We start from the raw sequence: 27,473 nt of genomic DNA, 5'->3' as shown, positions 1-27,473 counted from the left end.
TTTTACTAGAAGATGTGTTTATATTTAGCATCTGATAGTGTTTCAAACAGGATTATTTTTAGTAAAAAAATACTTATGCCCACACAAAAAAAAATCTATACTAGTACTCATTTTGTAGATTAATAAGAAATTCAGTATTATTAGCAAAAGCAAAATAAACTCGTGTCCACTGTGAGATAGGAAGTCATGTGAAGTTCCTTTTTGTTTTCTTTTATGGCAAAAAAAGTATGCTGAATTATCTTGATGATCACTAGGTTAGGCTCCACACCTCACTATCATATTTATTTTCTTAAAAAAATAAAGATATTTATCGAAACATTGTTAAATTACGATCTAATAATTAAGATTTCTTAATTGATACTCCATTGAGGGATCACAATCTATTGTTCTGAGACTTAAAAAAAATTAATTATGTATTTTCTTCGCACACCCACACACATCCTAGTTTAAGCACAGGCCAATCCCATCAACTTTTCCAACCCTCTCATAACGTCATTTCCAACTCAAAAGGTTATTCGCAGATAAACATTCACTTCAAAGTCTTTTTAACATAACAGACATGGTAATGCATTTTAACTGTTTTGAATTTTTTTCTTCTTCTGCTAATTCTGTTATTGTCTTGTTGTTTTGTTAACATCCTTTTTGGTGCGTCTTTATTATTTTGACTTTTCTTCTCCTCTCCCTCTCATGGTCTTGTTTTAATTTTTTTTTTCGTAGATGAAACTAAAATTCATATGTTCTGAAATTTTTTAAGATTTATTTGTTTATTATGTGTTCTTACCCAAAATGAATAAAGAAATAGGTATATTTTATCTTTTTTCTTTTTTAACTAAGAAAGACAATTACTGATTTTAAACTTATGATAAGAAAAACAAATAGAAAAAAGATTAATGTGATCTCCCAAAATTAAATATGCTAAAATATTAAGCAAAAAGCAAAATAACACAAGAAGGAAATATTTCAGTAAGAAAAACAAAAAACAAAAGCAAGAAAGAAAAAGGAAATGTGACATAACTGCTACGTACACTTTCTAACCCTTCTCTTCCTCCTCTTTGGCGGATCATTCACCAGACTTACAACCCATTGAGGTTTGCCTGTGAACATTATAACCTGAAACAACATTGCTCCAAATGCTGCTCCGCATACATATCCCAACACCACAGGTTTCCATCCAAATTCAAATCCATCTCCAGAACTTGGAAGTGGTTCTTGTCTTTCCTCGTAGGCGTTGCATGGAATCATGAGTTGAAAACCACGCAAGTCCTTGTTTCCTTTAAAAGAATCACTTGAGAAAGTCTCCAGTTGTTGGCCCCTAGGAATGCAACCTTCAAGTTCATTCTTTGACAAGTTCAAGACTTCGAGAAAATTGAGATTAGTCAACTCTGTAGGAATTCTCCCAGTGAAATTGTTTGATGACAAATCCAACCATTCCAAATTCCTCAAATTTCCTATTGAGATAGGAATTGCACCAATGAGCCTATTATGTGAGAAATTGAGCCCCTTCAATGCATGGAACTCTCCAATAACTTGAGGAATCTCTCCGTCAAACATGTTATTGGATAAATCAATGCTTGTGAATACTGTCAATATCTTTTGTAGATGAATTTCACATCCTTTCCAGGTCATGTCAATGGAGTCCTCATAAATGCTCTGTTCATAGCTAGAGTTTGCATAATTCAAGTACTGCAAGCGAGTTTTTCCATCTACTCTCCTCATAGCTTCGAAAGATTGGAAGAATGATGCAGGTAAAGGACCTTTCAAATTGTTGCTGGACAGGTCAAGTACTCTTAACATATGGAAGGCATGGCTTCTATTGTCCTTAAAACTGGGGATAAAACCGTGGAATTTATTCCCTCTAAGAACAAGTACTTGCAATTCTTCAAGAGCTTCTAGCCAATGGGGAAATACATCTTCTATGTTGTTGTTGCCAAGATCCAAGACTCTTAGCCTTGTGCAATTGACCAAAGATCGAGGCAGTGACCCTTCTAGAAAGTTGCCATTCAGATTTAGGGTTCTTAAATCGTTCCCCACTTCAAATGATTCAGGTACAATGCCAGAGAAACTATTATTTTGTAAATCCAACACAGAAAGAGTAAGGTTAGAGCTAACAATACAGTGTGGAATGGTGCCGGTGAAATTATTATGGGACAAGTTAAGAATATCAAGTGTGTTAGCATTGCAAATAGAAGGAAGAAGCTCTCCTTGAAGGGAGTTGGAGCTTAAATCAAGAAAACGCATGTATTTCCATGACAAGTGGTGCCACAACACATTTTCTGAAAGGCAATTGTGTGAAAAGTTCATGAGTGTAAGGTTTTGAAGCTGAAAAATTGACCTTGGAATTGGGCCGTGCAACTTATTGTTAGACACATCAAGCGACCGTAGTGAATAAGCAGATATTTCGCCGATATGACCAGTGAACTGGTTAGAAGATACAATCAAATTAGATAAAGATGGTAGAGTAAAAATCGAAAAAGGAATTTTTCCATGGAAGCCATTGTTTGACAAATCTAGAGTCCGGAGATTTTTAAGATCTGAAACTGAATATGGAAATTGACCACCAAAATTATTTGAAGACAAAAAGTTGACACATAACCTACAAATAGAGACCTTATTAGTGAGCGATCTGTAAGTATTTTTGTAAGCACTCTTTTAACCTGGAGTCATATCCTGGCCCTAATGAGCCTCTAAGATCCAACTCACCTAAACATTTGTTATAGTAAAAAAAAATTAATAATCATTGATGCCAAAATCATACTAAAATTCATTCAAATCTATACTGACTAAGATATTAGGAACTGAATAAAAAAAATAAGACCAATAGCAACATAATTATTTGATTCAGTTCATCACTGATTCACACCATTCAGTATCGATTCAACTCTCAACAAATTCATTGCCCAAATAAAATCGGTTTTCTGGTTAAAGTGACTGGTTTAGTATATTTTTTTTCCTTGGTATATCTAGCAACTAACCAGTAACCACACCTCAAACAAAATGTTTTCTAATAAAAAGACACCTATGTACGCTAGAAAAGAAAGAACTACTGAGCGTTTAGAATACCTCTTTTGTGGGGCAAGTATGCTTATAAAATACTCAACAATGACTTTGACTGGAGTGCTCCTTCTTTCTTTTTTTTTGGTTTATATCATCTAATTAGCCTAAATTAGATGATAAATAGTCTCCATCATATATATCCATTCTACATAGTTGCTTTCATAGTTTTCAACAGTCCATACGCGTAGTTTACTCGCACCTATGCCACTCATTTAATTTGCGAGATTTTTTTCTATAACTGAATATTACAAATTTGAGTATTTCTAAGTAATTTAATAAATATCTTTAAAACCTTAAGAACTAGGAAAAAATGACAAGCGCATTTTTAAAATATTTTTATTTGAAAATATAAAAATATATATAATTATGTCATTTCATACCGGTTAAGAAAAAAGAAAAAAATGTTTAAAAACTTAGGGCATTACAAGACATATTGACCAACAAGAGTTGTCCACTTAGTAATAAGTTAGCTCATAACCCATAAAGTCATGAGTTTGAATCCCGCTGTTGATATAAAGACTTTATTGGTGAGCGATCTGTAAGTGTTTTTGTAAGTGTTTTTTCAACTTGGAAGCATGTGCTAGCCCTAATGTGTCACTAATATCCAATTCACCTAAACATTTTTTATGGCAAAAAAATAATAATAATCATTGATGCCAAAATCATGTTAAAATTCATTCAAATCTATAGTGATGAAGATATGAGGAATTAAATGAGAAAAAATAGAACCAATAGCAACACAATTATTTGATTCGGTTCATCACTGATTCACACCATTCAGTACCGGTTCAACTCTCAACAAATTCATTACCCAAATAAAACCGGTTTTCTGGTTAAACTGGTTGGTTCAGTACAATTTTTTTTCCTTGCTATATCTAGTAACTAACCAGTAACCACACCTCAAACAAAATGTTTTCTAATAAAAAGACACCTATGTACATTACAAAAGAAAGAACTACTGAGCGTTTAGAGTGCCCTTTTTGTGGGGCAAGTATGTTTATAAAATACTCAACAAAGACTTTGACTGCCGTGCTTCTTTTTGTTTTTGTGGCTTATATCATCTAATTAGCCTAAATTAGATGATAAATAGTCTCCATCATATGTATCCATTCTACATAGTTGCTTTCAAAGTTTTCAACAGTCCATACGCGCAGTTTACCCGCACCTATGCCACTCATTTAATTTGCGAGATATTTTTCTATAACTGAATATTACAAATTTGAGTATTTATAAGTAATTTAATAAATATCTTTAAAGCGTTAAGAACTAGGAAAAAATGACAAGCGCATTTTTAAAATATAAAAATATATAAAATTATGTCATTTCGCACCGGTTAAGAAAAAAGAAAAAAAATGTTTAAAAGCTTAGGGCATTACAAGATGCATTGGCCAACAAGATTTGTCCAATTAGTAAGTAGTTGACTCATAACCTACAAATAGAGATCTTACTAATGAGCGATCTATAAGTATTTTTGTAAGCGCTCTTTCAACTTGGAGGCATGTCTTGGCCCTAATAAGCCTCTAAGATCCAACTCACCTAAACATTTTTTATAGCAAAAAAAAAAAATTAATAATCATTTATGCCAAAATCATACTAAAATTCATTCAAATCTATACTGACTAAGATATTAGGAATTGAATGAAAAAAAAAAGACCAATAGCAACATAATTATTTGATTCGGTTCATCACTGATTCACACCATTCAGTACCGGTTCAACTCTCGACAAATTCATTGCCCAAATAAAATCGGTTTTCTGGTTAAACTGGTTGGTTCAGTACAATTTTTTTCCTTGCTATATCTAGTAACTAACCAGAAACCACACGTTCACACCTCAAACAAAATGTTTTCTAATAAAAAGACACCTATGGACACTAAAAAAGAAAGAACTAGTGAGCGTTTAGGGTGTCCCTTTTGTGGGGCAAGTATGTTTATAAAATCCTCAACAAAGACTTTGAGTGCCGTGCTCCTCTTTTTTTTTTTGTGATTTATATCATCTAATTAGCCTAAATTAGATGATAAATAGTCTCCATCATACATATACATTCTACATGGTTGCTTTCATAGTTTTCAACAGTCCATACGCGTAGTTTACCCGCACCTCTGCCACTCATTTAATTTGCGAGATATTTTCTATAACAGGACATTACGAATTTGAGTATTTATAAATAATTTGATAAATATCTTTAAAACGGTAAGAACTAGGAAAAACGAAAATGTTTAAAAACTTAGGGTATTACAAGACGCATTAGAGGCACTTTGCCGGTGGGTAGAACGGGTATAATATTTCATAAAAAAAAAAAAACGAATGGGTGTAATATGATCTGGCACTGAAAGATGATGGCAATGGCATGCTTATCATCAGCAACACTAAATTAAAAAATTATTGTTTTTTTTTTTGTATTATTATTGCTTATTCTACACATCTACTTATGTGACAAGGGATCCCAATTCAGGCCATATTATGAGTTGATAAGAGATCAAGTCTGAGAAGCTTTTTGACTTGTTAAAAAGCTAACTTTAAATAGTTTTCCTAGTAACTCTAGATTTAAATTCAAATAATCTATTTTTAATGAGCATCTTATAAAAAATTCAAAAAGTGGACTCGTTTTGTTGTGTCACTCCGCCCATCACATGTAAGATCGTTCTATCTCTTCGGGGAATAAAATCTGAAGATTATTGTATCTCTTTGTTGATTGTTAATAATCTATGAGCTGAAATTGATTCACGCCAATATTGGGTCAGGCCAATACTTTTTTGGGGTCTATCTAATATACATTTGTATATTTTGCCTTTAATAAAAAAATACTCATGTTTACAAAACAAAATCTATATTTTTTTTTATACAAGGAAAACAAAATATATATTATGCGATCAGAAAAGAAATCTGTAATAATATTCATTTTGCAGATTGAGAAGAAAATGTTCCCCAGCGGACATTCAATAAAATAGGAACGATACACGTCATGAAGAAATTCACTAATTCAGTACTATTGACAAAAGCAAAAACCACACATTTCCATTGTGAGATAGGGAATTATTGTGAATTTCGTTGTGTTTTTTGCCCCAAAAAAATATGGTGAATTATGTGGATGCTCACCAGGGTTAGTCTCCAATCTCTACACCTCAATATTTTATGATCTTCATTTTTTTTTTATAAAATCTTAGAGAGTTGCTTGCAGATTTGGATCCCTTCACTTGAGGCGATCTCAATTAATTCCCAATTAAAGGATATTAATTATTAGATTGTGATATAATGGTAACTTATTTTAAAAATAAATAAATAAAGAAAATTATCTCAAAACACTTAGGTGATCACAATTTAATGGCTAATATTTTTAATCGATTCTCAATTGTGAAAGTTGAATTGAAGGGATCGAAATTCGTTGTCTAGAGGTTCATCAAAGTCAGCCCAAAAATCATTGCTAGTGTGGTGGAGAGTGATTGTCTTGAGTTAGGAGAGAGAATCAATACTTGTGGGCTTGCGGAGGACGATGAGGATGTGGCCATGCAGGAGATCATCAGCATATTGAACCGAGAATGGGATATCCATGTATTATGGTGTGCTAGAGAAGGAAATGCTGTCGCAGATACTTAGCTGAAGAGGCTCTTTCAGTTTCACGCGGCTTCTTTTATTTTTCCACTCCTCCTCCATGTGTCACAGACACGCTGAGGAAGGATGTGCTCTGTATGGGCTAATTTAGCCTTTCGAATTATTCACTGGAAAAAAAGTTAGCCCAAAAAAAAAATGTAGTGTTCAAAAGTACCATCTTATAGAGGTATTTACGATGGAATAGCCGAATAGGAATTAATGAGGTTTTAAAGCAATGGAGAATCGTGATTATCCTTGCCAATCTATCATGCCTTATTTTAAAATGGAATTCATGATCGCAATAGGGAATTATTGTGAACTTCGTTATATATAATGAAAATTTGCTATAAAGTCTTAAAGAATAAATATAATTATTAAAAATTTTCATCAACAACAAAGCAGCTTGCAACAAATTTTAATATTAAAAAATAACAACTACTCACTTATTATTAAGACTTATTGATAATTATTTTCTTTACTTGAATCTTATTATAATTCTCCCCGTATATATAGAGATGAAGGCTAACGGACTCCAATGAGGCCCATTAAACGTAAAAGCCCAAGTAGGCCATCAAACAAAATTGATTGCAGCCCGAAAAAATTGAGACCAATCCAGACTTCGCTTCCCCTCTTCCTTTCAAAAGGGAGCTTCTTCTTACCCGAAAAAGATGAGTAGCAGTTTGAAGAAATATTTATATTTCTTGTACGGCAGTATTTTGAATAAGATTATTTTCAATAAGAAAATACTTATATTTATCAGTAAAAAAGATGAGATTCTAAATGTTTCATTTGTCTTTTATTTGATGCCCCGATCAAGTGTCTCAATAAATAAGAAAAGAAAGTTCAATATACAATATTTATATATTTTCTTTGTATGTGTTAATTCTTACATTTTAAATTTAAACATCCGGAATAATTTTTTTTTCAATTTAATACTGCATACTTGAAATTCATATACCGTATACCTTTCAAAAAAAAACATATTGATTAATACATAAATTTCGTTAAGTCTGCTACTAAAAATGGCAAAAGTTTAATCCTATCAAATTTTTTAACCCTCTCGTAACTTCATTTCCAACTCAACAAGTTATTCAAAAATAAACATTGACTTTAAAGTCTTTTAACATATAAACGACATGATAATGCATTTTCACTGGTTTTAGTTGTTCTGCTGCTAATTCTTTTGTTGTCTCGTTCTTTTGTTTTTCCACACTAACGTCAATCTCCAGTTACAAGTCACTATGCAAAAACAAGGTTTTTTTTATGCGTCTTTACCAGTTTGATTTTTCTTATCCCATCCCTCTCAAGGTCTTGTTTTAATTTGTTCTTTTAGAGAACGAAAGTACAATTCATCATATATTTCGTAATTATTTAGTATTTGTTTATAAAGTGGTCTCACCCAAAATAAATAAAGCAGTCGATATATTTGATCGCTTTTTACTATGAAAAACAATTACTCATTTTAAGCTTATGATAATAAAAACAAACAGAAAAAAGATTGTGATCTACCGAAATTAAATCGGCTAACATATTAAGCAAAAAGTACAATAATCATTTTTCTTTCACATGATCGCACAATGAATTGAACATTTGATTCCCAAAATAGAAAAAAAGGAAGTCTGAGAAACCTTTAAAAGAATCACTTGAGCAAGTCTCAGACTGTTGGCCCCTAGGAATACAGCCTTCAAGTTGATTCCTTGAAAGGTTGATGACTCCTAAAAATTCGAGATTGGTCAACTTTATAGGAATTTTTCCAGTAAAATTATTTAATAACTTCGAATAGGATTGCCACCAATAAAGTCAGAAAAACGGATCGAGCCCGTTTAAACCAGTTTAAGTTGAGAGTTGGGTTTGTATTTTGGAGCCTTTTGAAGTCAGGCTTAAAAGAGCTAGCCTTGTAGGGCTGAAAAATAAACAGGCTGGCCCGTTTATGCCCGACAACATTTCTTAAAAAAAATTATATATTTTTTTCTTAACTTGAAAAGAAAAATCTTAATATTTTACATATAGCATACTTTTAGTTTCACTTACCTTAGCCGCTCACACATATAGCATTCACAAAAAAAAAATCACCATAGTTGTTGGAAAAATAACCCAAAAAAAAATGAAAATTGCAAAATTTAAAACTAGGTATATTCACAAAAATGTGTTGTTATTTATAAGTTGTCAAAACCTATTAAAATACTGTATGTGTAATTTTACGGTCTTTATTTGTCATTCTCTCACATTTTTTATATTTGAAATAGAATTGGTTAAAGAATCTTTTGAATTAAAATAAAGATCTATATCATTTTTATAGTTAGAAGCAAATTTAGAACTAGGGATGACAGACTCTTTTCTTCTTTGTTGGTAGGACAAATGATTATTCTTTATGGATACTATGTTTGTTAGTTAAATTTTTTTGTTAATTATTTATAACTAAACTAGATCATCCACATTGTAATTATTTACTAAACTTAGTGCTTATTTAGTTGTTTATGTCTGTTCTCTATTTAGTTTGTTTATTCAATAGACTCTATTACACTGTGATAGATGTTTAGACATGATGATATTTATGTTTGTGACTTATTTTTATTTTTATTTATACCTTTTATTAGTAATTTTATTGTTTCATTTTTATTATTTTGATAAAATATAATAAAAATAAAAATAAAATTACATTTTAGTTAAACGGGCCAAAAGCTCGCAGGCTGACCCAAGCCTGTCATCTCGCGTGCCGACTTGAAAAAATGGTTCATTTCTAGGACTCAAGCGTAAACAGGCCGACCCGTTTAAGTTTGAGCCCGTGCTCGTTTTCCTAGTACTAGCCACCAACATGAGGATAGCTATGTTTAGCAAAAAAAAAAACATGTAAGATGGATTAATCACTTATGGGACTTACAAATTAAAAATACTAAAATACCCAGATAAAATTTTTAAAATTATTTTAAAAAAATTAATGTATATTATTTATAGGGAAAATGACATAAAAAGAAGTTGTAAATTGCAATATTCTAATTTAGACATTTAAGAGGTCAAAATCTTATAGGAGGAAGTAGCGTCTGATATATTATTTTACAAATGTAATTAAATAACTAAAATGCTCTTTATTAAACTTTTTTTAAAAAAGCTATCAAACTTGGGTTGGGGTAAAAGTCCAGCCCATATATCACCCAATAATAAGTCCAGCCCATTCATCAAGAATGGTGAGTCCCAATTTTTTTTCCCCCGGCGCAGAGGAAAAGAGAGTCCCATTCTAATATACCCGTAATAAGGAATAATAATATACTAAACAAATTTTGCAAACTTGGTTAAATGTTATAATTAGCAACTGATCTTACGTTTGGACCCAAAAAAAAAAACTAATTTTACGATAAAGCATTTTAATTTAGGAAATAAGATATTGGTGTAATATTTAATTATTCCCTTTTTCCTACCATCTCATCGCATCTTCCATTCATACTTTAAGTAGGGCCACACAAATACCTAGTTGGACCAGGTTTAGTATCAGTCTGAAATCTGGTCTGAAAAATGATCAGGTTGAAATGTTTGGTCTGAAATCCTGTTCAGCCTTATTTAACTCGATACTAAGATTGGGTTGGACTTGATCTGTCGGGTTACTAGAGTGGTGCACTAAACTTTGCTCCTTCCTTTTAAAAAAACGAGCAGATTATACAAAAATAAAAAGAGGATCTGAGCTGTCATTTTTTCCCTTAATACATACACGGACATAGACTTGGGTTGTCAAGACTTCACTCCCATTTTCTTTTCCAATTTCTCCATATTATATTCTAGTAAAATAAAATAGTCTGATAAAACTATTTTTTATATTTTAAAATTCATTTTATTCCTTCTCTCTCTCTCTCTGCGCATTAACCTCACGCCCTCAACATAAATCGGGTTGTTGCAAGCCAGACCGGGTTTCAGGTGTTTTTGGCATAGCCTTAACTTTGAGTGCTTGTTTGGTATCAACCACAAATTTTTCCTTTGTGCCATGCACAAAGTAGTATATTTGATTAGATTTGAAATTCTAATAGATTACATTATCTTAGGTAGCTCAAAATTTACTTAATTATTTATTTCTCTATTTAAGCCTTCAACTGAAATACCATTTAATTATGATACTTCCTATTTAATTTAATATATTTAAATCCCAATTAAGATGTTATTCAAATTCAAAATGAATTACTAATTTTTTTATTTGAACCTCTAATTAAAATTTCATTTAATAATAATACTTTTTATTTAATTTAATATATTCAAATTTCAACTAAGATATTATTCAATTTGGCACTACAAGTATTGTTGAGAGAAGAAAGCCTTTTAAAACCAAGTCTACCATAGTGTTTAGGCAGCAGAATTTGATCCAAGCCTTGGACCTTTGGATTCTGTTGAAGTTATATAAATACATATATATACATATACATATATATATATATATATATTATATAGGCATACGCTTGAGCCGTGGAAGAACCGTTTCGTACAAGAATTATCTATAAAGATATTATTCCCTTCGCTCATTATTATAAACACTTAATAATTAATAACTTTACATAAATAAATAAAATTAATTGGAATTAATTATTTATTATAAAATATAAAAATTATCATCAATAAAAGTCATTAATTAAATAAATTTGCTTATTTAGTTAGAAAGGTTAGTAGTTAGTTGGGAAGTTGATTCTTGCAAAGGTTCAAGACTCGGAAAAGTCATGGTGAATTATTTTGATGCTCATCAGGGTTAGTCTCCATACCTCACTATCTTATGAATTTCATTATTTTTTCGATGATAAAATCTGGGCGAGTTGTTAAGGACTTGGATCCCTTCAATTGATATGTTCTCTCAATTGAATTTTTTTCCCCCTTGAATATAAAACTGAGTAACATTAAAATGAAAAGCAGAGTACAACAAGAAATGGCCCGCCCTCCTTCGTTAGCCTGTTGAAAGTTGACAGAGGTGGACGGTGATTTGGGATAAAAGATTCCCTTCTTAGTAATCAAGGGATATTAATATAACGGTGTTGAGGTGGCAGTTACCAATTTGTGTTTATCACTTTATCTCCACACCAGCCACAATCGGTGGCCGAGAGCAGCGAATCGCAGAAGGTGATGAACACTTTTGGGGACATGTGATGGTTCAAAAGTCAAAACGGAGGCGGAAAACCGGCAAAAGTGAAGGTTGTGGAATAAATAAATATTACTCCATCCCTTATTATAAAATATTTTAAATTAAATTATATGGTTTAAAAAAATAGTTAAAATTAGTTAAAAAAATTAATATGCAGTAAAAGTAATTTTTTCTAAATATATCTTTATATATAAATGGGTAGATGTGAGAGAGTACTAGTAAGATAAATGAAGAAAGAAAATGTATTAAATACATTAAAATAAAGGTAAAATAGGTAATATGTATTAAATATTCAGACAAATTCAAAAAAGATCTTATGACAAATCTATTTAAAAAATTAGATCTTATAATGAGAGACGGGAGGAATACAGGCAAACAAAAACAGCTACAAAAAGTAAAGAGCAAAGCGAAAAGGCTCAAGTTTTTTTTTTTTTTTTTAAAAAAAGGTGCAAGACTTGTTCCTGCAAATACAGAGGGTATGGACATTTAGATGACTAATGGCTTGAAATAACCCATTGTTAATTCAATAGTGAGGTAATTAAGGCTTAAGTATCTAAAGCAAACGCTAATCAACAAGGTGGGGTATAATAGAATGAGTTAATCTCTTATAATATGGCAAACTAAAATTTAAATTTCAATTAAAAAAAGTGTTTGTATTTAATGCCTATAATTCCTCAAACATGATTACCTCCATAGACTTGTTTTAAAAAATTGAAATAGGATTAAAAGCATTTAATTAAATTTTTACTTTTTTTTATCTTACATCTTGTTATTAAAATTTTAAAACCCCCACTTTTCTAATTTGTTAAATTGAAGTAGTTGAAACCCAACAATTGTCCCGTCTTGGAAGCATCCGCTGCGTCACCATTTCCGTTGCTATGGCGTTTTCGATTTTCAATTTGAATTATAATTTCTTGTTTATATACTACTCCGTCACTTATTATAATTATAAGATCTTTTTAACTAAATTGAATAGTTTAAAAAAAATTAAAATTAGTTAAAAATAATTAATATGTAAGAAAAGCAATTTTTTTAAATATATCCTTATATATAAATAGGCACATGTGAGAGTACTAGTAAGATAAATGAAAAAAGAGATTATATTAAATGCATTAAACAAAGAATAAAATAGGTAATAATATATTAAATATTTATACAAACTTAAAAAAGATCTTACTAAAAAAACAAACCCATTAAAAAAATTAAATTTTATAATAAGAGACTGAGGGAATAATATACTCCTATGGTCCTATTTATAGGACAGGAAGAGAATTTATTTTTTGGTCCTATTTATAGGGTACCGAGAGAAATTTTTTGTATGGATGTATAATTTTACCCCTTTATTTATTATTGTGTTGATTTCATTTATATGAAACATAATGTATATTAAATAGGGATAAAGTTGGAAAGTCATTAAATTTTAAATAAGAGTTAATAAAATTTAAGATTTTTTTTAATCTGCATAAAACATGTTAGAAGTGTCTTGTAAATAGTATCAGAAGAGTATCTAAAAACAAAAGAGAAAGCTGAAGGGCAAAGCATTCCCAGCTTATAAGGAGCCCTCCCCACCCTGAAGCCGAACACTACACTAACAAAGTAACAATGCTTCCATACAAAACTCAGGCCCTTATGGATGATAAGCTGCCCTCTCTACTGTGAAGTCGAGCACAGCGCTGACTATGCCTCCGTACAAAATTCAGACCCTCATGGATGATCTCCCTGAAGCTTGCATCGCCCACATCCTTTCCTTCACATCTCCCCGCGACACGTGTAGGCTCTCCTGTGTTTCTCGCTCTTTCCTTTCCCCCGCCGTCTCCGACGCCCTCTGGGCTTCCTTCACCCCTCCCGATTGCCTCTCCTCCCCTTCTCCTCCTCCCCCCTTTTCTTCCAAGAAGCATTTCTTTCTCTCTCACCAGCCCCAACTCATCGACAACGGTCTTAAGGTATTCCTTCCCCTTCTTTCTCCTCGTATCTTCTCAATTTTGTTTACCTCTTCCAATCTTAGTGCCTTGGTAACTTCGATGCTCTTTTATTTAGACCTAAGGGTTTCAATCTCATGCCTCTTCATGTATATTCAGAGCTTTTGGCTGGATAAATTTAGCAAGGCGGAATGTTTCATGCTATCCTCGAGAAGTCTCTCGATTATATGGGGAGACACTCCGGAGTACTGGGGGCGGCCTTCGCTGCCGGAGAGCAGGTGAGTCAATAATAGAAACGCTACTTTGCCGTTTTCGTGACGTGACCTGTGGAACTGCTACGTACCTTGCAGGTTTCAGGAGGTTGCTGAGCTTCTTGATGTGTGTTGGCTGGAAATTCGAGGGCGCATCAACACGCGCATGCTGTCTCCTTCAATTCTGTACACGGCTCACCTCGTGTTTAAGTTAACTCCCGACGCTATAGGGTTCGAAAACAGTCCAGTGGAGGTCTCCGTGGGGATCGCCGGGAATGATAATGATGCTCAGAGGCAAATCGTCTTTTTGGATCCACAAGAAGCACAGGGCGAGAATCTTAATGGACAATATCCAAACGAGAGAGCAGATGGATGGTTGGAGATTGAATTGGGGGACTTCTTCAACGAAGGAATAGATGACAAGGAGCTGGAAATGGCTGTTTGTGAGATCAACACTGGCCACTGGAAGAGCGGCCTTGTCATTGAAGGATTAGAAATTAGGCCCAAACTCAATTAGTAGATGGTGAGCCTATGCTGCGAGTCTGTGATAGATCTTATTTATCTCCATATCAGGTTAGTGTTATTATGTAAAATTAAGGGCTTTACTTCCTTAGTTCTCTACCGAATCTTTGTTATGCCTTGTTTTCTTTAAATCGTATGTCATCTTGCATATTATAAGTCTTGTAGATCTTAACGCTTTCTTTACTTTCTTTTGGTAGAGAATATACCAAAAATCCCAAGTATTTAGTTGGGAGTAACTGTGGTTGTGTCTTTGGAAATTGGAATCAGTGCATTGGAAATTTTTTCTGCTATTTTTAACGGAAAAATAATAATAAAAATAATATATATACACATATATAAAAGAAAGAGCTTGCCTTCCTCTCTAATTAGTTGCTACTATTCTTGAATTGAAATTGCATATTTCTTTAGTCTCAAACTTGTCTGGAAGTGCATCCATTCAACTGATAAGAGCTCATTGTTCTTATGCTATGCTTGTGAACTTCTGCACACTCATCACCTTAAACTACTGTTTGAGGTTTGAGCAGATTATTGTCCCTGACTTACTGAAGTTGATTTTAGTCCTGCTGATATATTGCTTTTAATTTGTTTGAATCTTGGGCTAAATGGTGTTTTTGGATTTTTCTTTGCACTAAAGATGATTTTTTGGCTTGATTGACCATTGCCCATTGAGTTCACTGCTTTAAATCTGAACATTTCTCCTGTGTTGGATCAAACATGCTGTTAGTCTATTGAGAGTAGTCTGATTTGTCATTTAGTTGCTGATTGTGTTTTGATTTGTTAAATTGAACCCTCGGATTTTTGTTGGTATCTTCCCTTGAATTTGAACTAAAGTTGCTGAAAATTTCATCTTTTTCCCCATTATGGTGCAATACTGGATTTCTGTCGACTTTTGACTGCTGGCTGTGACTGAAGATAATCTGAAATCTCTGAACTGGGGCATACTTCACTAGGTTCCGACTTGTACAGCTAACTAGTGGGTCTCTTAACTGGATAATTGAATGCATTAGCCTGCCATTCAGTGGGCATTAGCATGTTTGCTATTATTGTGTTTTGTGATTTTTCCTAGGCTTTGGGTTTGTTAATCTGGCATTTGTACTAATCTCATTGAAATTCATGGCAAGCTTTGTGAATCTTTGCTACCTCTTGCTGTATTACATTGACTAGGAACCAAATTGTAAAATTTTGCAGCTAACTAGATCAAAAGCTTGAAGAAAACCAAATATTGGATTTTGGGGACAAAAGATATGGACTTCTAAGTTGCATTTTGAGCTGTATTCCATTAATTTTGGTCACTCACTGTCCTATACTCGTTTTTGTGCTAAATCTCCTTGCATTTAACCAGCTGAACATTCTTTTAGTTCATGTGATTCCATTGATTCCTCCACATCTGATTCTGAATATTTTGGTTGTGATTTGATTGATAAGCACTTAGTTATAGATGCAACTAATGTTTATATAACTAAGATCGAAAATGATCATATGAGTGTGATTTATCATAAGTGAATTCTTCTCTTAATAGCTGCAAATGTACAGTGTTATTTAAAAAAAAAAAAAACAAAGTAGGGGAATCACAAGGATACGTTTTGCAGTATCTTAAAATTGTGTTAAAGTGATGGTGTGAGTGCTTCGTTGTTGTTTTGAATTTTAATAAAAAAATGCATAGCTATCTTTTTGGTCAAAGTTTTGCGTCAAGACTGGTGAGCTTGGTCCTTTTGTTATTAGCCTAAAAATCAAGACATGTAAGTTATATATATATTAGGAAAGGTTTGCATACTAGATTATGGCACATGTTAATGTCCTTTTGTTTTGTTCGACAACAACACATAAGTTTAAGCACTTGCGTAAAGGGGTTACATCTAGTATCTCCATTGGGCACTCATTTGATTTGGGTTAGATTTCTATTTGAAAGCATTTTTTTTTCCTTTCTCAGTACGAAATATTAAGTTCAGAATTCTATTTTAAGTGAAAAGTGATCTGTATTATCATTATTAAATTCTTAAACAGAGGCACAAAGAAAAGTTCAAGGAAATTTACAAATGTTTTTGTAAGAAAGAGTGTTTAAGGAATGTGATGATTTATTTGAAGCGATTTATTTTCTTCCTCTCTAGAAGTTATACTTAATGCCTTTATGGGTTGCCCAAAAAAAAAAAAAGAAAAAAAAAAAAAACACACACACACACACACAGGCGGAGACCTTTTTTTTAGTATAAGAAATTTCTGCAAATTCATGTGTCCCTTTTTAGCTGCTACAAAACCTATAAAATCTAAGCTCCAAGTGCGACAATGACCACCCCTACAGAGATTCAGTTGATGATGCGAGATTGCTGTTCCATGGGAATTGGAAGGTTTGGATTAACCATACTTGTAGAGATAAGAACAAGATGGCAAATAGGTTAGCGAAATCTGCTCATAGATCACAGGAAATATTTTGCATCTTTAATCAACCTCCACTTTTTATTCAGGAGGCGGAGGCTGATGAGAGAGGCAAGGAGGCATTTTTTCTAGCCTTTTCTTGTATTTTGTGTTTAAGTTGTATGCAGTTCTACATTCCAAAAAAAAAAAAAAGAAGTGGTAATTGCTTATCTGGTATGCTAAGGTTGGGGAGGCTTGACCCCATTTCATCTACTCTCGTAGGGTCATATAATTTCTAAGTTGTATGGTGGTTTTAATAAGGGGTTACAGTGTACCATCCAAGCATCTAAATTTGGAGGACCGAATTTCTATAAGGGGGAAGGAATGTAATGACCCAGCCATTTGAGAATTTTAAAAATCAACAATAATCAATTAATTGATTAGGTAAGTTTTTTTAGAGAAAAAAAGGGAAAGGAAGAAAGAAAGGAATGATAATAGTCCTGAGATTAGAATAACATAATAATTTTACTATTAATTAATATTTTAATGATTTGTTGTAGATATGCATCAAAAGTGAATGTAGTGGGAGGTCCAAATATTTCTTATTTAAAAAAACAAAAGAAGACCCCATCAGATTTTTTTTCTCATTCGACGATCAGAGGGAGGGAGGGAGGGAGGGAGGGGAGGGTCAGACGCTTGGAAGGGGGGGGGTGGGGAGTATCCATCGCCATTTTGCTCTCCCTCTCCCCTTCACCCTCCTCATCTTTCTGGCTGTTTGATGATGCGCGTTTGGTACCAAAACTGTCCACCATTTTCCTAGGCCGTGCTTTTTTTTTGCTCCACGTTGTTATTCATCTTCGCTCTCATTTTATGTTCCTTGTTCATTGTTAATGTCCTCCTTCATTCAACAACGTTGTGTATGTGAGAAGTTCACCCCTTACTTCTTTCTCTTTGATGTCTTTGTGCAGGTATGTGTTTGTTCTTCATCTTCAAATCTGTCTCTGTATTTGTCTGTAGTGTTTGCTGTGAGTGGTGGTATGCTGTGTATATGGTTTGAATATTGGTGCACACAAAGTGTGTGTTAAAATTTGTAATAGAGGAATTTTGTTGGAATGAGGCAGTTAAAGATGTTCAACGTATTGTGGGCTTAAATGCTAAATTAAAGTTGTTCAATCCTTATTTCGGAACGTGGAGATGCACAGACATTGTTTTATGTGTGTGTGTGTATTCTGGATTAAAATGAAAGGTACGAAGAGGAATTTAGGAAACCCTAGGAGATTATTATGATCATCAATGAAGTGTACGGTTGCTAGTTTTTGTATTATGGTGTTTGTTCATTAGTTGATTTTGGATGCACATAAGATGTTTGATGAAATGTGTGATAGATAAATATCTGATCCATGGAGACAAGTTTGATGAAGGCATCATTGAATTAAATTCTAATGTCGGGGCTGCTCAATCTTATTAAGGAGCTTGAAAAAGGAAATTTTATCAAGAGATTGTTTTTTAGAAATTCGGTTGATTATAATTGAATTTTTAAAACCAAAGAGAGGAATATGTTGTCCGTTCTTGTCTAAGTAGTTAAATGGCTTGAAGGTGGCAGAGTGAGAGATCAATAGAAGAATGAATCATACATACATATACATACATACACACACACACGCATATATATATATATATATATATATATGGTTAGGAGCTGGTGTGGGAATAGCGCCCCATAATAATTTTCATAAATGACATTTTTACTACTACCTCCGGTCCTAATTATAAGACCCAGTTGACTAATTTGAGAAAATTAAGGAAGTAAGTTAAGTTAGTTATTTGTAATAAATAAGTGTTGTCATTCCTAAAATATCCTTGCTAATTAAGTATATTGGTTAGAACTATCATTATTAGAAGAGTTATCTTGGAAAAAAATACATAAATATGAGAGACAAAATGGATTGGGGTCTTATAATTAGGACCAAACTAAAAGTCAAATGGGGTCTTATATTAAGGACCGGAGGTAGTATTTGTTATCAATTTAACAAAAATATCAGTTTTCTTACTAATGGGGTGTTTGGCATTCTCAAAGCTGCAGTTTCAGAAGCGCTTTTTTGCAAAACGAGATAACTTTTTTCATATATTTACTTCATGATCCGTAAAAGCATTTCTGAAATTATAGTTTGATTTCTATCCAAACACCCCTAAATAGTTTATCAAATCAAATTTTGTTGAAATTTTTATCATTTCTCGTTTTCATTTGTTGGATATTTTAATGTTTTAGCTCTTGGAAGGTTATATTTATTACTTACATGGAATAAGAACTTTACATAAGAATATCTGCTTTTCAATATTTTGTTTTTAAATAAGAACTTAAGGTTATATTTTTCATTGTTTCTAATAGTCTAATAATCTTCGCATCTCATAAGAAGCCCAAGAATATTTGAACCTGAATTAACTGTATTTTGACAATTCTGACGTCAGCATGTATAGATGAGTTTTTTTTTTCCGCCCACCACAACATATATAGATTATTTATTTATTTTTTATAAACTTACGACGTCCGATATTATCCTTAAAAAATTAAAGCATATGGCTGAGTTTCAACTAATTATTCCGTAATATTATTCAATTTTGTGTGTTGCCAAGAGAACTGCCAATTCATTTAACAAATCAACATATAAAAGCGCCTAACCTTGTGCTGTTTAAAAGATTACATGTTCATCCCCACGCATCGCATGGGGTCTGTATTAGTATTGTTAAAAGCAAAATCCAGTCGGTCGCATCGTGAGAGGGGAGTTATGTGAACTTTGTTGTGTGTTTTTTCTTCGAAAAGTCATGGTGAATTATTTTGGTGCTCGTCAGGGTTAGTCTCCGTACCTCACAGTTTTATGAATTTCATTATTTTTTTGATAATAAAATCTGGGCGAGTTGTTAAGGACTTGGATCCCTTCAATTGATATGTTCTCTCAATTGAATTCCCCCCCCCGGGAATATAAAACTGAGTAACATTAAAATGAAAAGTAGAGTACAACAAGAAATGGCCTACCCTCCTTCGTTAGCCTGTTGAAACAGAGGTGGACGGTGATTTAGGATAAAAGATTCCCTTCTTAGCAATCAAGGGATATTAATAATTAGATTGTGATCTAAAGGTGTTGAGGTGGCAGTTACAAATTTGTGTTTATCTCAACACCAGCCACAATCGGTGACCGAGAGCAGTGAATCGCAGAAGGTGATGAAGACTTTTGGGGACGTATAGTAGTTCAAAAGTCAAAACGGAGGAGGAAAACCGGAAAAAGTGAAGGTTGTGCAATAAATAAATAATATACTCTTCCAGTCTTTAGGAACGGATTGTGGAGTTGTTTTTTATCCTAAATATAAGATTTATTTCTTATATTTATCAGTTTTTTCTAAATTATCCTTATGATACTCTATCAACTATAATCAAGTAGAAGAGGAAGAGGAGGTATTAAAAAAGATGATTATGATATTTTAGAAAAAACGTGTTACATTTCTTATAATTAACTAACTTACCTAACTTTCTTAATCTAATCAAATTAGTTAAATAGGTCTTATATTAAGGACCGGAAGAGTATTTAAAAACAAAAGAGAAAGCTTAACGGCAAAGCATTCGCAGCTTATAAGGAGCCCTCCCCCACCCCGAAGCCGAACACTACACTAACAAAGTAACAATGCTTCCATACAAAACTCAGGCCCTTATGGATAATCTCCCCGAAGCTTGCATCACCCACATCCTTTTCTTCACATCCCCCGCGATACCTGTAGGCTCTTTCTTGACAGGAATAGTTCTCTGAAGAGTACAAGAAGAAGATATGAAGAAAGTGGTGCACTATGTTTTCAAGGTGTGGGTAGCACTTTCCTTTAGGTTTAATTCGCCCCCACCTATTCCTATCTTTTAGGGTGCAAGTTGGGTTGACCAGCGAATTTCCTTCAGGATACAATAAAAACCCTTGAATATGGATTGCACTTCCAAAATTCAAGCAAAGACAACAATGACTTTTACAAAGTGATAATTTGACTCTATCTCTGCGTGCACTCAAAGACAAAGGCAATGAGTTTGATCTCAGTGATTGTGTTCTATATCTTCAAATGAAGTGATGGTGAAGGGTTTATATAGAGTATGGAATGATGCCTTGAAGAGATACCTTTTAGAATAAAACCTTACTAAATAAAAAGTCACAACTATATGTTGGTTCATGAACCAACATAATTTAAATAAATACAATGAATTTAGTATGTAGGTTCATTTAATATTTTAACTTCCTACATGACCTTTTGTTAAATACAATGTATTTAGTATGTAGGTTATTTAATATTTTAACTTCCTACATAACCCTTCACATATATATATATATATATATTAATTTATATAAAGACACAACCCTTCAAATAAATTTATTAATTTATATGAAGACATAACCCCTCATATAAATTTATTAATCTAATAAATTTATATAAGGACATGACTTTTCTAAAAAAACACATCTCTTCATTTTAAAAATATTCCAACAATCCCCCACCATTTTTAAAATGAACTCAAACTCTTATCACTTCGGAAATCTCATGTTTTCAGTAAAGATATCTCAAGGATTTTAATCTTTACCTAAGCAAGACATGGTTTCACCCATTCGAAATAATATGGTAGACTAAGTTTTGAACCAATTATCCCATATGAACAGGTGTGCATGACTCACGCATGGGATCTCGAACCATTGTATGCCACTTAAAATGACACGTTTATGGCCTTGTGTCCGTATCCTTTTCATGAAGATTTTTCAGAGTCAAGCCCTTAGACTCTTAGAAGCGGCCCCACTTCACTCTCATATAGGTAGACTCTGTCAAGAGCACCACCATAATTAATGCTCCAGCAAAATATATGCTTACAGGTCCATTAAGAGCCAAATTAAAGCTCAACCTTTTCTCCCTTTAAATCTCATGGTTACCAAGTACTTTTCAACCTTGGGATGTATAAATATGTCAAGTACTTGCAATCACTCTAATAGCGTACTTTCACAATTGAACTCAAGACTTGATATGATAGTCAAGTGTGAGTTGGGTTTCCGCTATCAGTGATCAAGGTTTATAGGGCTTCAATCCCATCCCCTTTGATGTTTTTAACATCATTTCCCTTGCTAAACCTTTCGTCAAAGGATCTGCAAGATTTAATTCAGATCTTATATAACTTATGGAGATTACTCCATTCATAATCAAATCTTTCACAGAACTATGTCTCAATCTAATATGTCGTGATTTCCCATTATAGACTTGGTTATAAGCCCTTGAAAGAGTAGACTGACTATCACAATGGATAGATATTGGTGCCATTGGCTTAGGCCATATGGGAATTCCAAGTAACAAGTTTCTAAGCCATTCCGCTTCCTTACTACTTGCAGCCAATGCTATAAACTCAGAATCTGTGGTAGAGTCTGCAATGCAGGTTTGTTTTTTAGATCCTCAAGAAACAGCACCCCCACCTAAAGTGAAGACCCATCCACTTGTGGAAGCATGATCCTATGAGTAACTTATCCAACTGGCATCTGTATATCCTTGCAAAATTGAAAGATTACCACTATAGGTCAAACTATAGTTGACTGTTCCTTTCAAGTACCTTAACACTCTATCCACAGCATGCCAGTGATTTTGACTTGGATTGCTTGTGTATCTACTTAACCTTCCCATAGCATATGCTATATCTGGTCTTGTACATGTCATAGCATACATCAAGCATCTAATTACCTTTGAATAATCATGTTGTCTCACAGGACAACTTTTATTTGGTGCTAATTTCATACTGGAATCAAATGGAGTAGAAACAGGATAACAATCAAAACAATTAAACTTCCCTAATATTTTCTCAATATAATGAGATTGTAAAAGACCAAGACAATTATTATCCCTAATAACCTTGATTCCTAGTATGACATTTGCTTCTCCCATATCTTTCATGTCAAAATTTTTAGACAAAAACTTCTTTGTTTGATTTACTTCATTTAAATCAGTGCCAAAAATTAACATGTCATCTATATACAAACAAATCATGACACCTTTCCCATTATGAAATTTACTATAAACACATTTGTCAAATTCATTGATTTTCTATCCATTTGCTAGAACTACCTCATCAAATTTTTTATGCCATTGTTTAGGGGCTTGCTTAACTCCATAAAGAGACTTAATTAACTTACACACCTTGTGTTCCTGACCAGGAACCACAAATCCTTCTGGTTGTGTCATATACACTTCTTCTTCCAACTCTCCATTAAGAAAAACTGTTTTAACATCTATTTGATAGATAACAAGATTGTATGTGGAAGCAAGTGCTATTAGCACTCTGATTGTAGAAATCCTTACAACCGGTGCATATGTATCAAAATAGTCTATTCCTTCCTCTTGTGTAAAGCCCTTAGCAACCAACCTAGCTTTAAACTTATCGATAGGTCCATCTACTTTTAATTTCTTTTTGAAAATCCATTTACAACCAATAGGTTTAGAACCAGGCAGGAGGTCTACTAATTTCCAAGTTTTATTTCCCATTATTGAATCCATTTCATCTTGCACAGCCTCTTTCCAAAAAGCTGCATCTTGATACTTCATAGCCTCCTCAAATGTTTCAGGATCATTTTCTAAATTAAAACAAACAGATGAACAATTTTCAATTTCTTCCCTTAACCCCTCAACAAGAAACATGAAGAAATCTGAACCATAAGTTTTTGCTTTTCTAGCCCTTTTACTTCTTCTAAGTTCTATTTCTTCTAAGTCATTGCTAGTAGATACATTCTCCTCTTGATTTGTTTTCTCATTGGAATGAGAAACACCATTGAATTTAAGAATTGGGTTGAACCTTTCTTTTTGAAACATTGCATCCCTTGATTCAATGACTTTGCTAACATGGTATGAATCATTTGGTTCAATAACCAAGAATCGATATGCCTTACTATTCTCAGCATATCCCAAAAAGATGCATTCAACTCCTCTTTCACCCAATTTTTTTTTTTTAGGTTCTGGAACTTTAACTATTGCTCTACATCCCCAAACTCGAAAATAATTGAGATTGGGTTTTTGTTTCTTCCATAACTCATATGGGGTTATCTTGTTCCTTTTATTAGAAACTCTATTTAATATATGACACGCAGTTAGCAATGCTTCACCCTAATATCCATTAGACAAACCAGAGTAAGATAACATGGCATTCACCATCTCAACTAAAACTCTATTTTTTCTTTCAGCTATACCGTTTTGTTGTGGGGAATAAGGAGCAGTTACTTGATGTATTATGCCAACAGACTCAAAATATTTTGGATCAGTTACCTTTCCTTTTCTTATTCTTGTGACCATTCTGTGGTTGGGGTTTGTCTTTATCCTTCCCTCTTTTCTTTGAGGTCTTGTTGGACTGTCCTTCCTCCACCACATGTACCTTCTTTTGAGTATTTGGCTTCCTTTCCAGCGTCTTGCTTTCTATACTCCTCTTCTAAATGAAGATAATTTCTCAATTGTTCAAGAGAGATATCTTCTTTTTTATGTTTGAGACTCTTTTTGAAGTCTTTCCATGAAGGAGGAAGTTTGTCTATGATTGATGAGACAATAATGAACTCATCCATATGCATTTTATGTTGATTGAAATTATTCAAAATATGTTCAATTTCATGCATTTGCTCCATGATAGACTTTCCATCAACCATTTTATAACTATTGAAATGAGTGACAAGAAATTTCTTACTTGTAGCATCCTCTTGCATGTACCTTGCCTCAAGTTTGTCCTAAAGATCCTTTACAGAGGTTGTATCTTGATAAACATCAAAGAGAGCATCACAGAAGCCGTTGAGGATATGTCCAGTGCAAATGTAGTCATCATTCTCCCACTTCTGTCTCTCCCTGATTTCAGCAATAGTTTCATCCTCCTTCTCTTGAGGCTTGGGAGTGTTGAGAACATAGGCCACGTTTAAAGTTGTGAAAAGAAATTTCATCTTCCTCTGCCATCTCAGAAAGTTGCCTCCTTCAAATCTCTCCAACTTCACAAAATTTGAAGTCAACTCCTTCAAAGAAGCCATTTGTACTTGCGCCTTAAGCCTAAAGATTGTTGGCGGGAATGGTTCTCTGAAGAGTACAAGAAGAAGATATGAAGAAAGTGGTGCACTATGTCTTCAAGGCGTGGGTAGCACTTTCCTTTAGGTTTAATTCGCCCCCACCTATTTCTATCTTTTAGGGTGCAAGTTGGGTTGACCGGCGAATTTCCTTCAGGATACAATGAAGACCCTTGAATATGGATTGCACTTCCAAAATTCAAGCAAAGACAACAATGGCTTTTACAAAGTGATAATTTGACTCTATCTCTGCGTGCACTCAAAGACAAAGGCAATGAGTTTGATCTTAGTGATTGTGTTCTATATCTCCAAATGAAGTGATGGTGAAGGGTTTATATAGAGCATGGAATGATGCCTTAAAGAGATACCTTTTAGAATAAAACCTTACTAAATAAAAAGTCACAACCATATGTTGGTTCATGAACCAACATAATTTAAATAAATACAATGAATTTAGTATGTAGGTTCATTTAATGTTTTAACTTCCTACATGACCTTTTGTTAAATACAATGTATTTAGTATGTAGGTTCATTTAATATTTTAACTTCCTACATAACCCTTCATATAAATATATTAATTTATATAAAGACACACCCTTCAAATAAATTTATTAATTTATATAAACACATAACCCCTCATATAAATTTATTAATCTAATAAATTTCTATAAGGACATGACTTTTCTCAAAAACACATCTCTTCATTTTAAAAATATTCCAACACTCTCCTGCGTTTCTTTCTCCTTCCTTTCCGCCGCCGTCTCTGATGCCCTCTGGGACTCCTTCTTCCCTCCTGATTGCCTCTCCTTCCTTTCTCCTCCTCCCTCCTTTTCTTCCAAGAAGCATCTCTTTCTCTCTCTCTCCCACCAGCCCCACCTCATCGACGATGGTCTTAAGGTATTCCTTCCCCTTCTTTCTCCTCGTTATCTCAAATCTTATTTCGTTTTTAACTCTTCTAGTCTTAGTGCCTAAGTAATTCCCATCCTCTTTTACTTAGACTTGAGGGCTTCAATCTCATGCCTCTTTATTGTTCAGAGCTTTTGACTGGATAAATTTAGTGGGGCGAAATGTTTCATGTTGTCCTCGGGAAGTCTCTTTATTGTCTGGGGAAGCACTCCGATGTATTGGGGGTAGCCTTCGGTGTCGGAGAACAGGTTTTCGGAGGTTGCTGAACTTCGTGACGTTTGTTGGCTAGAAATTCGAGGGCGCATTGACACGCGCATGCTATCTCCTTCAACTCTATATGCTGCTTACCTTGTGTTTAAATTAATTGCTCGCACCAAAGGGCTCAAAAACAAACCGGCGGAGGTCTCTGTTGGGATTGCTAGGAATAATAATGATACTCACAAGCGATTCGTCTATTTGGATCCAAGAAAAGTACAGAGTCGTGCCATTCCTACAGAGAATCTTAATTGACAGTATCCAAATGAGAGAGCAGATGGACGGTTGGAGATCGAACTGGGGGACTTCTTCAATGAAGGAATAGATGACCAGGAGCTGGAAATGGCACTTTGTGAGCTCAATGGACAGTGGAAGAAGGGCCTTGTCATTCAAGGATTAGAAATTAGGCCCAAACTGAATTAGTGGATGGTGAGCCTATGCTGTGAGTCTATGATAGATCTTATCTATCTCCATATCAGGTCAGTGTTTTTTATGTAAAATTAAGGGCTTCACTTCCTTCTCTACCGAATCTTTGTAATAATGTGTGTTAATTGAGTTGGATAATACTATGTCCTTCTTATTCCAAAATTTAAACAAAGAAGAAACAAATTACCATAGTATTAGAAATTGGACCAGACGGCCGGGTTGAACCAAAAACCGTCAACCTGGTTACTTGTCTGGTCTGGTCAAGCCTTTAACTCGGGATAACTCGGTCATAACCTGGGGGACCCGTTAGGTTGGGCGGGTTGCCGAGTCACTCTTGAAAATAAATCGTCTAGAGAACGCAGAGGCTTAGATCCTCTGAAAAAGAAGAAACAAGTTTATTATCGATCAGGAAAAAAAAGAAGGGAAGAAGTTTTTAGTGTAGAAATCATAGAAAAGAGAAGAGAATGATTCTTGAGGAGTAAGAGCTCTTGCTATTTGAGAGTACTGTGTAGTGAGAAGAACATCGTGTGTGTGAGGAAGAGCGCAACCAAAAAAACAAAAGAAGCACTTCTAGACTATCGAAGAAGACATATTGCTCAAAGAGTGAGAGGCAGAGAGTAAGAGAGAAGAAAACAAAAAGAGCAGGAGAGCACGGATCCGCATGTTAGATGATGAGCGCGGAGTGCCCACGTTTTGAGTGCTGAGCATGAGGGACCTCTATTTTTTTTCATTACAAAAAAATATATGTATTAAAATTATTTTTAGTTAAAGTTTATCTAATGTTCTGAAATATTTTTTTAGATATATTCAATATTTTAAAATATTTTATCATATCCTAAAATATTTTCTCATATGTATTTAGTGTTCTAAAATATTTTCTGACAATGCATTTGAAAAAATATTTAAGAATCCAGTATTTTAAAGTATTTTGTGATCTATTTGGTACCTAAAATATTTTTACATGTGTTCATTATTCTAAAATACTTTGTGACTGGGCTTAC

The 27,473-nt window shown here is 33.6% G+C and overlaps 2 protein-coding genes and 1 pseudogene across 2 annotated transcripts; 2 read left to right on the top strand and 1 right to left on the bottom strand.

Moving 5' to 3' along the window:
* Nucleotides 1–1,017: 1,017 nt before the first annotated feature.
* LOC114731832 (receptor-like protein 9DC3) lies at nt 1,018–6,605 on the bottom strand. Its single transcript, XM_028919076.1, has 2 exons — nt 6,527–6,605; nt 1,018–2,537 (listed from the first exon to the last, which is right to left on the bottom strand). The coding sequence occupies exons 1-2, from the start codon at nt 6,603–6,605 to the stop codon at nt 1,018–1,020; spliced, it is 1,599 nt and encodes a 532-aa protein (XP_028774909.1).
* Nucleotides 6,606–13,460: 6,855 nt separating this feature from the next.
* Nucleotides 13,461–14,551, top strand: LOC114731826 (F-box protein At2g02240-like). The gene is made up of 3 exons (XM_028919074.1): nt 13,461–13,697; nt 13,833–13,951; nt 14,024–14,551. Exons 1-3 carry the CDS (start codon nt 13,461–13,463, stop codon nt 14,439–14,441), a joined length of 774 nt encoding a protein of 257 aa, XP_028774907.1. The 3' UTR covers nt 14,442–14,551.
* An 11,009-nt stretch (nt 14,552–25,560) lies between these two features.
* On the top strand, nt 25,561–26,301 carry LOC114731830 (F-box protein At2g02240-like; annotated as a pseudogene).
* The last annotated feature ends 1,172 nt before the right edge of the window (nt 26,302–27,473 follow it).

Source organism: Neltuma alba, unplaced genomic scaffold (genome assembly GCF_004799145.2).
Source record: "Neltuma alba isolate B1F8T4 unplaced genomic scaffold, ASM479914v2 tig00012848_pilon, whole genome shotgun sequence".
In the NCBI taxonomy this organism is placed as follows: Eukaryota; Viridiplantae; Streptophyta; class Magnoliopsida; order Fabales; family Fabaceae; genus Neltuma; species Neltuma alba.
This window is presented reverse-complemented; position numbering and strand designations above follow the sequence as displayed.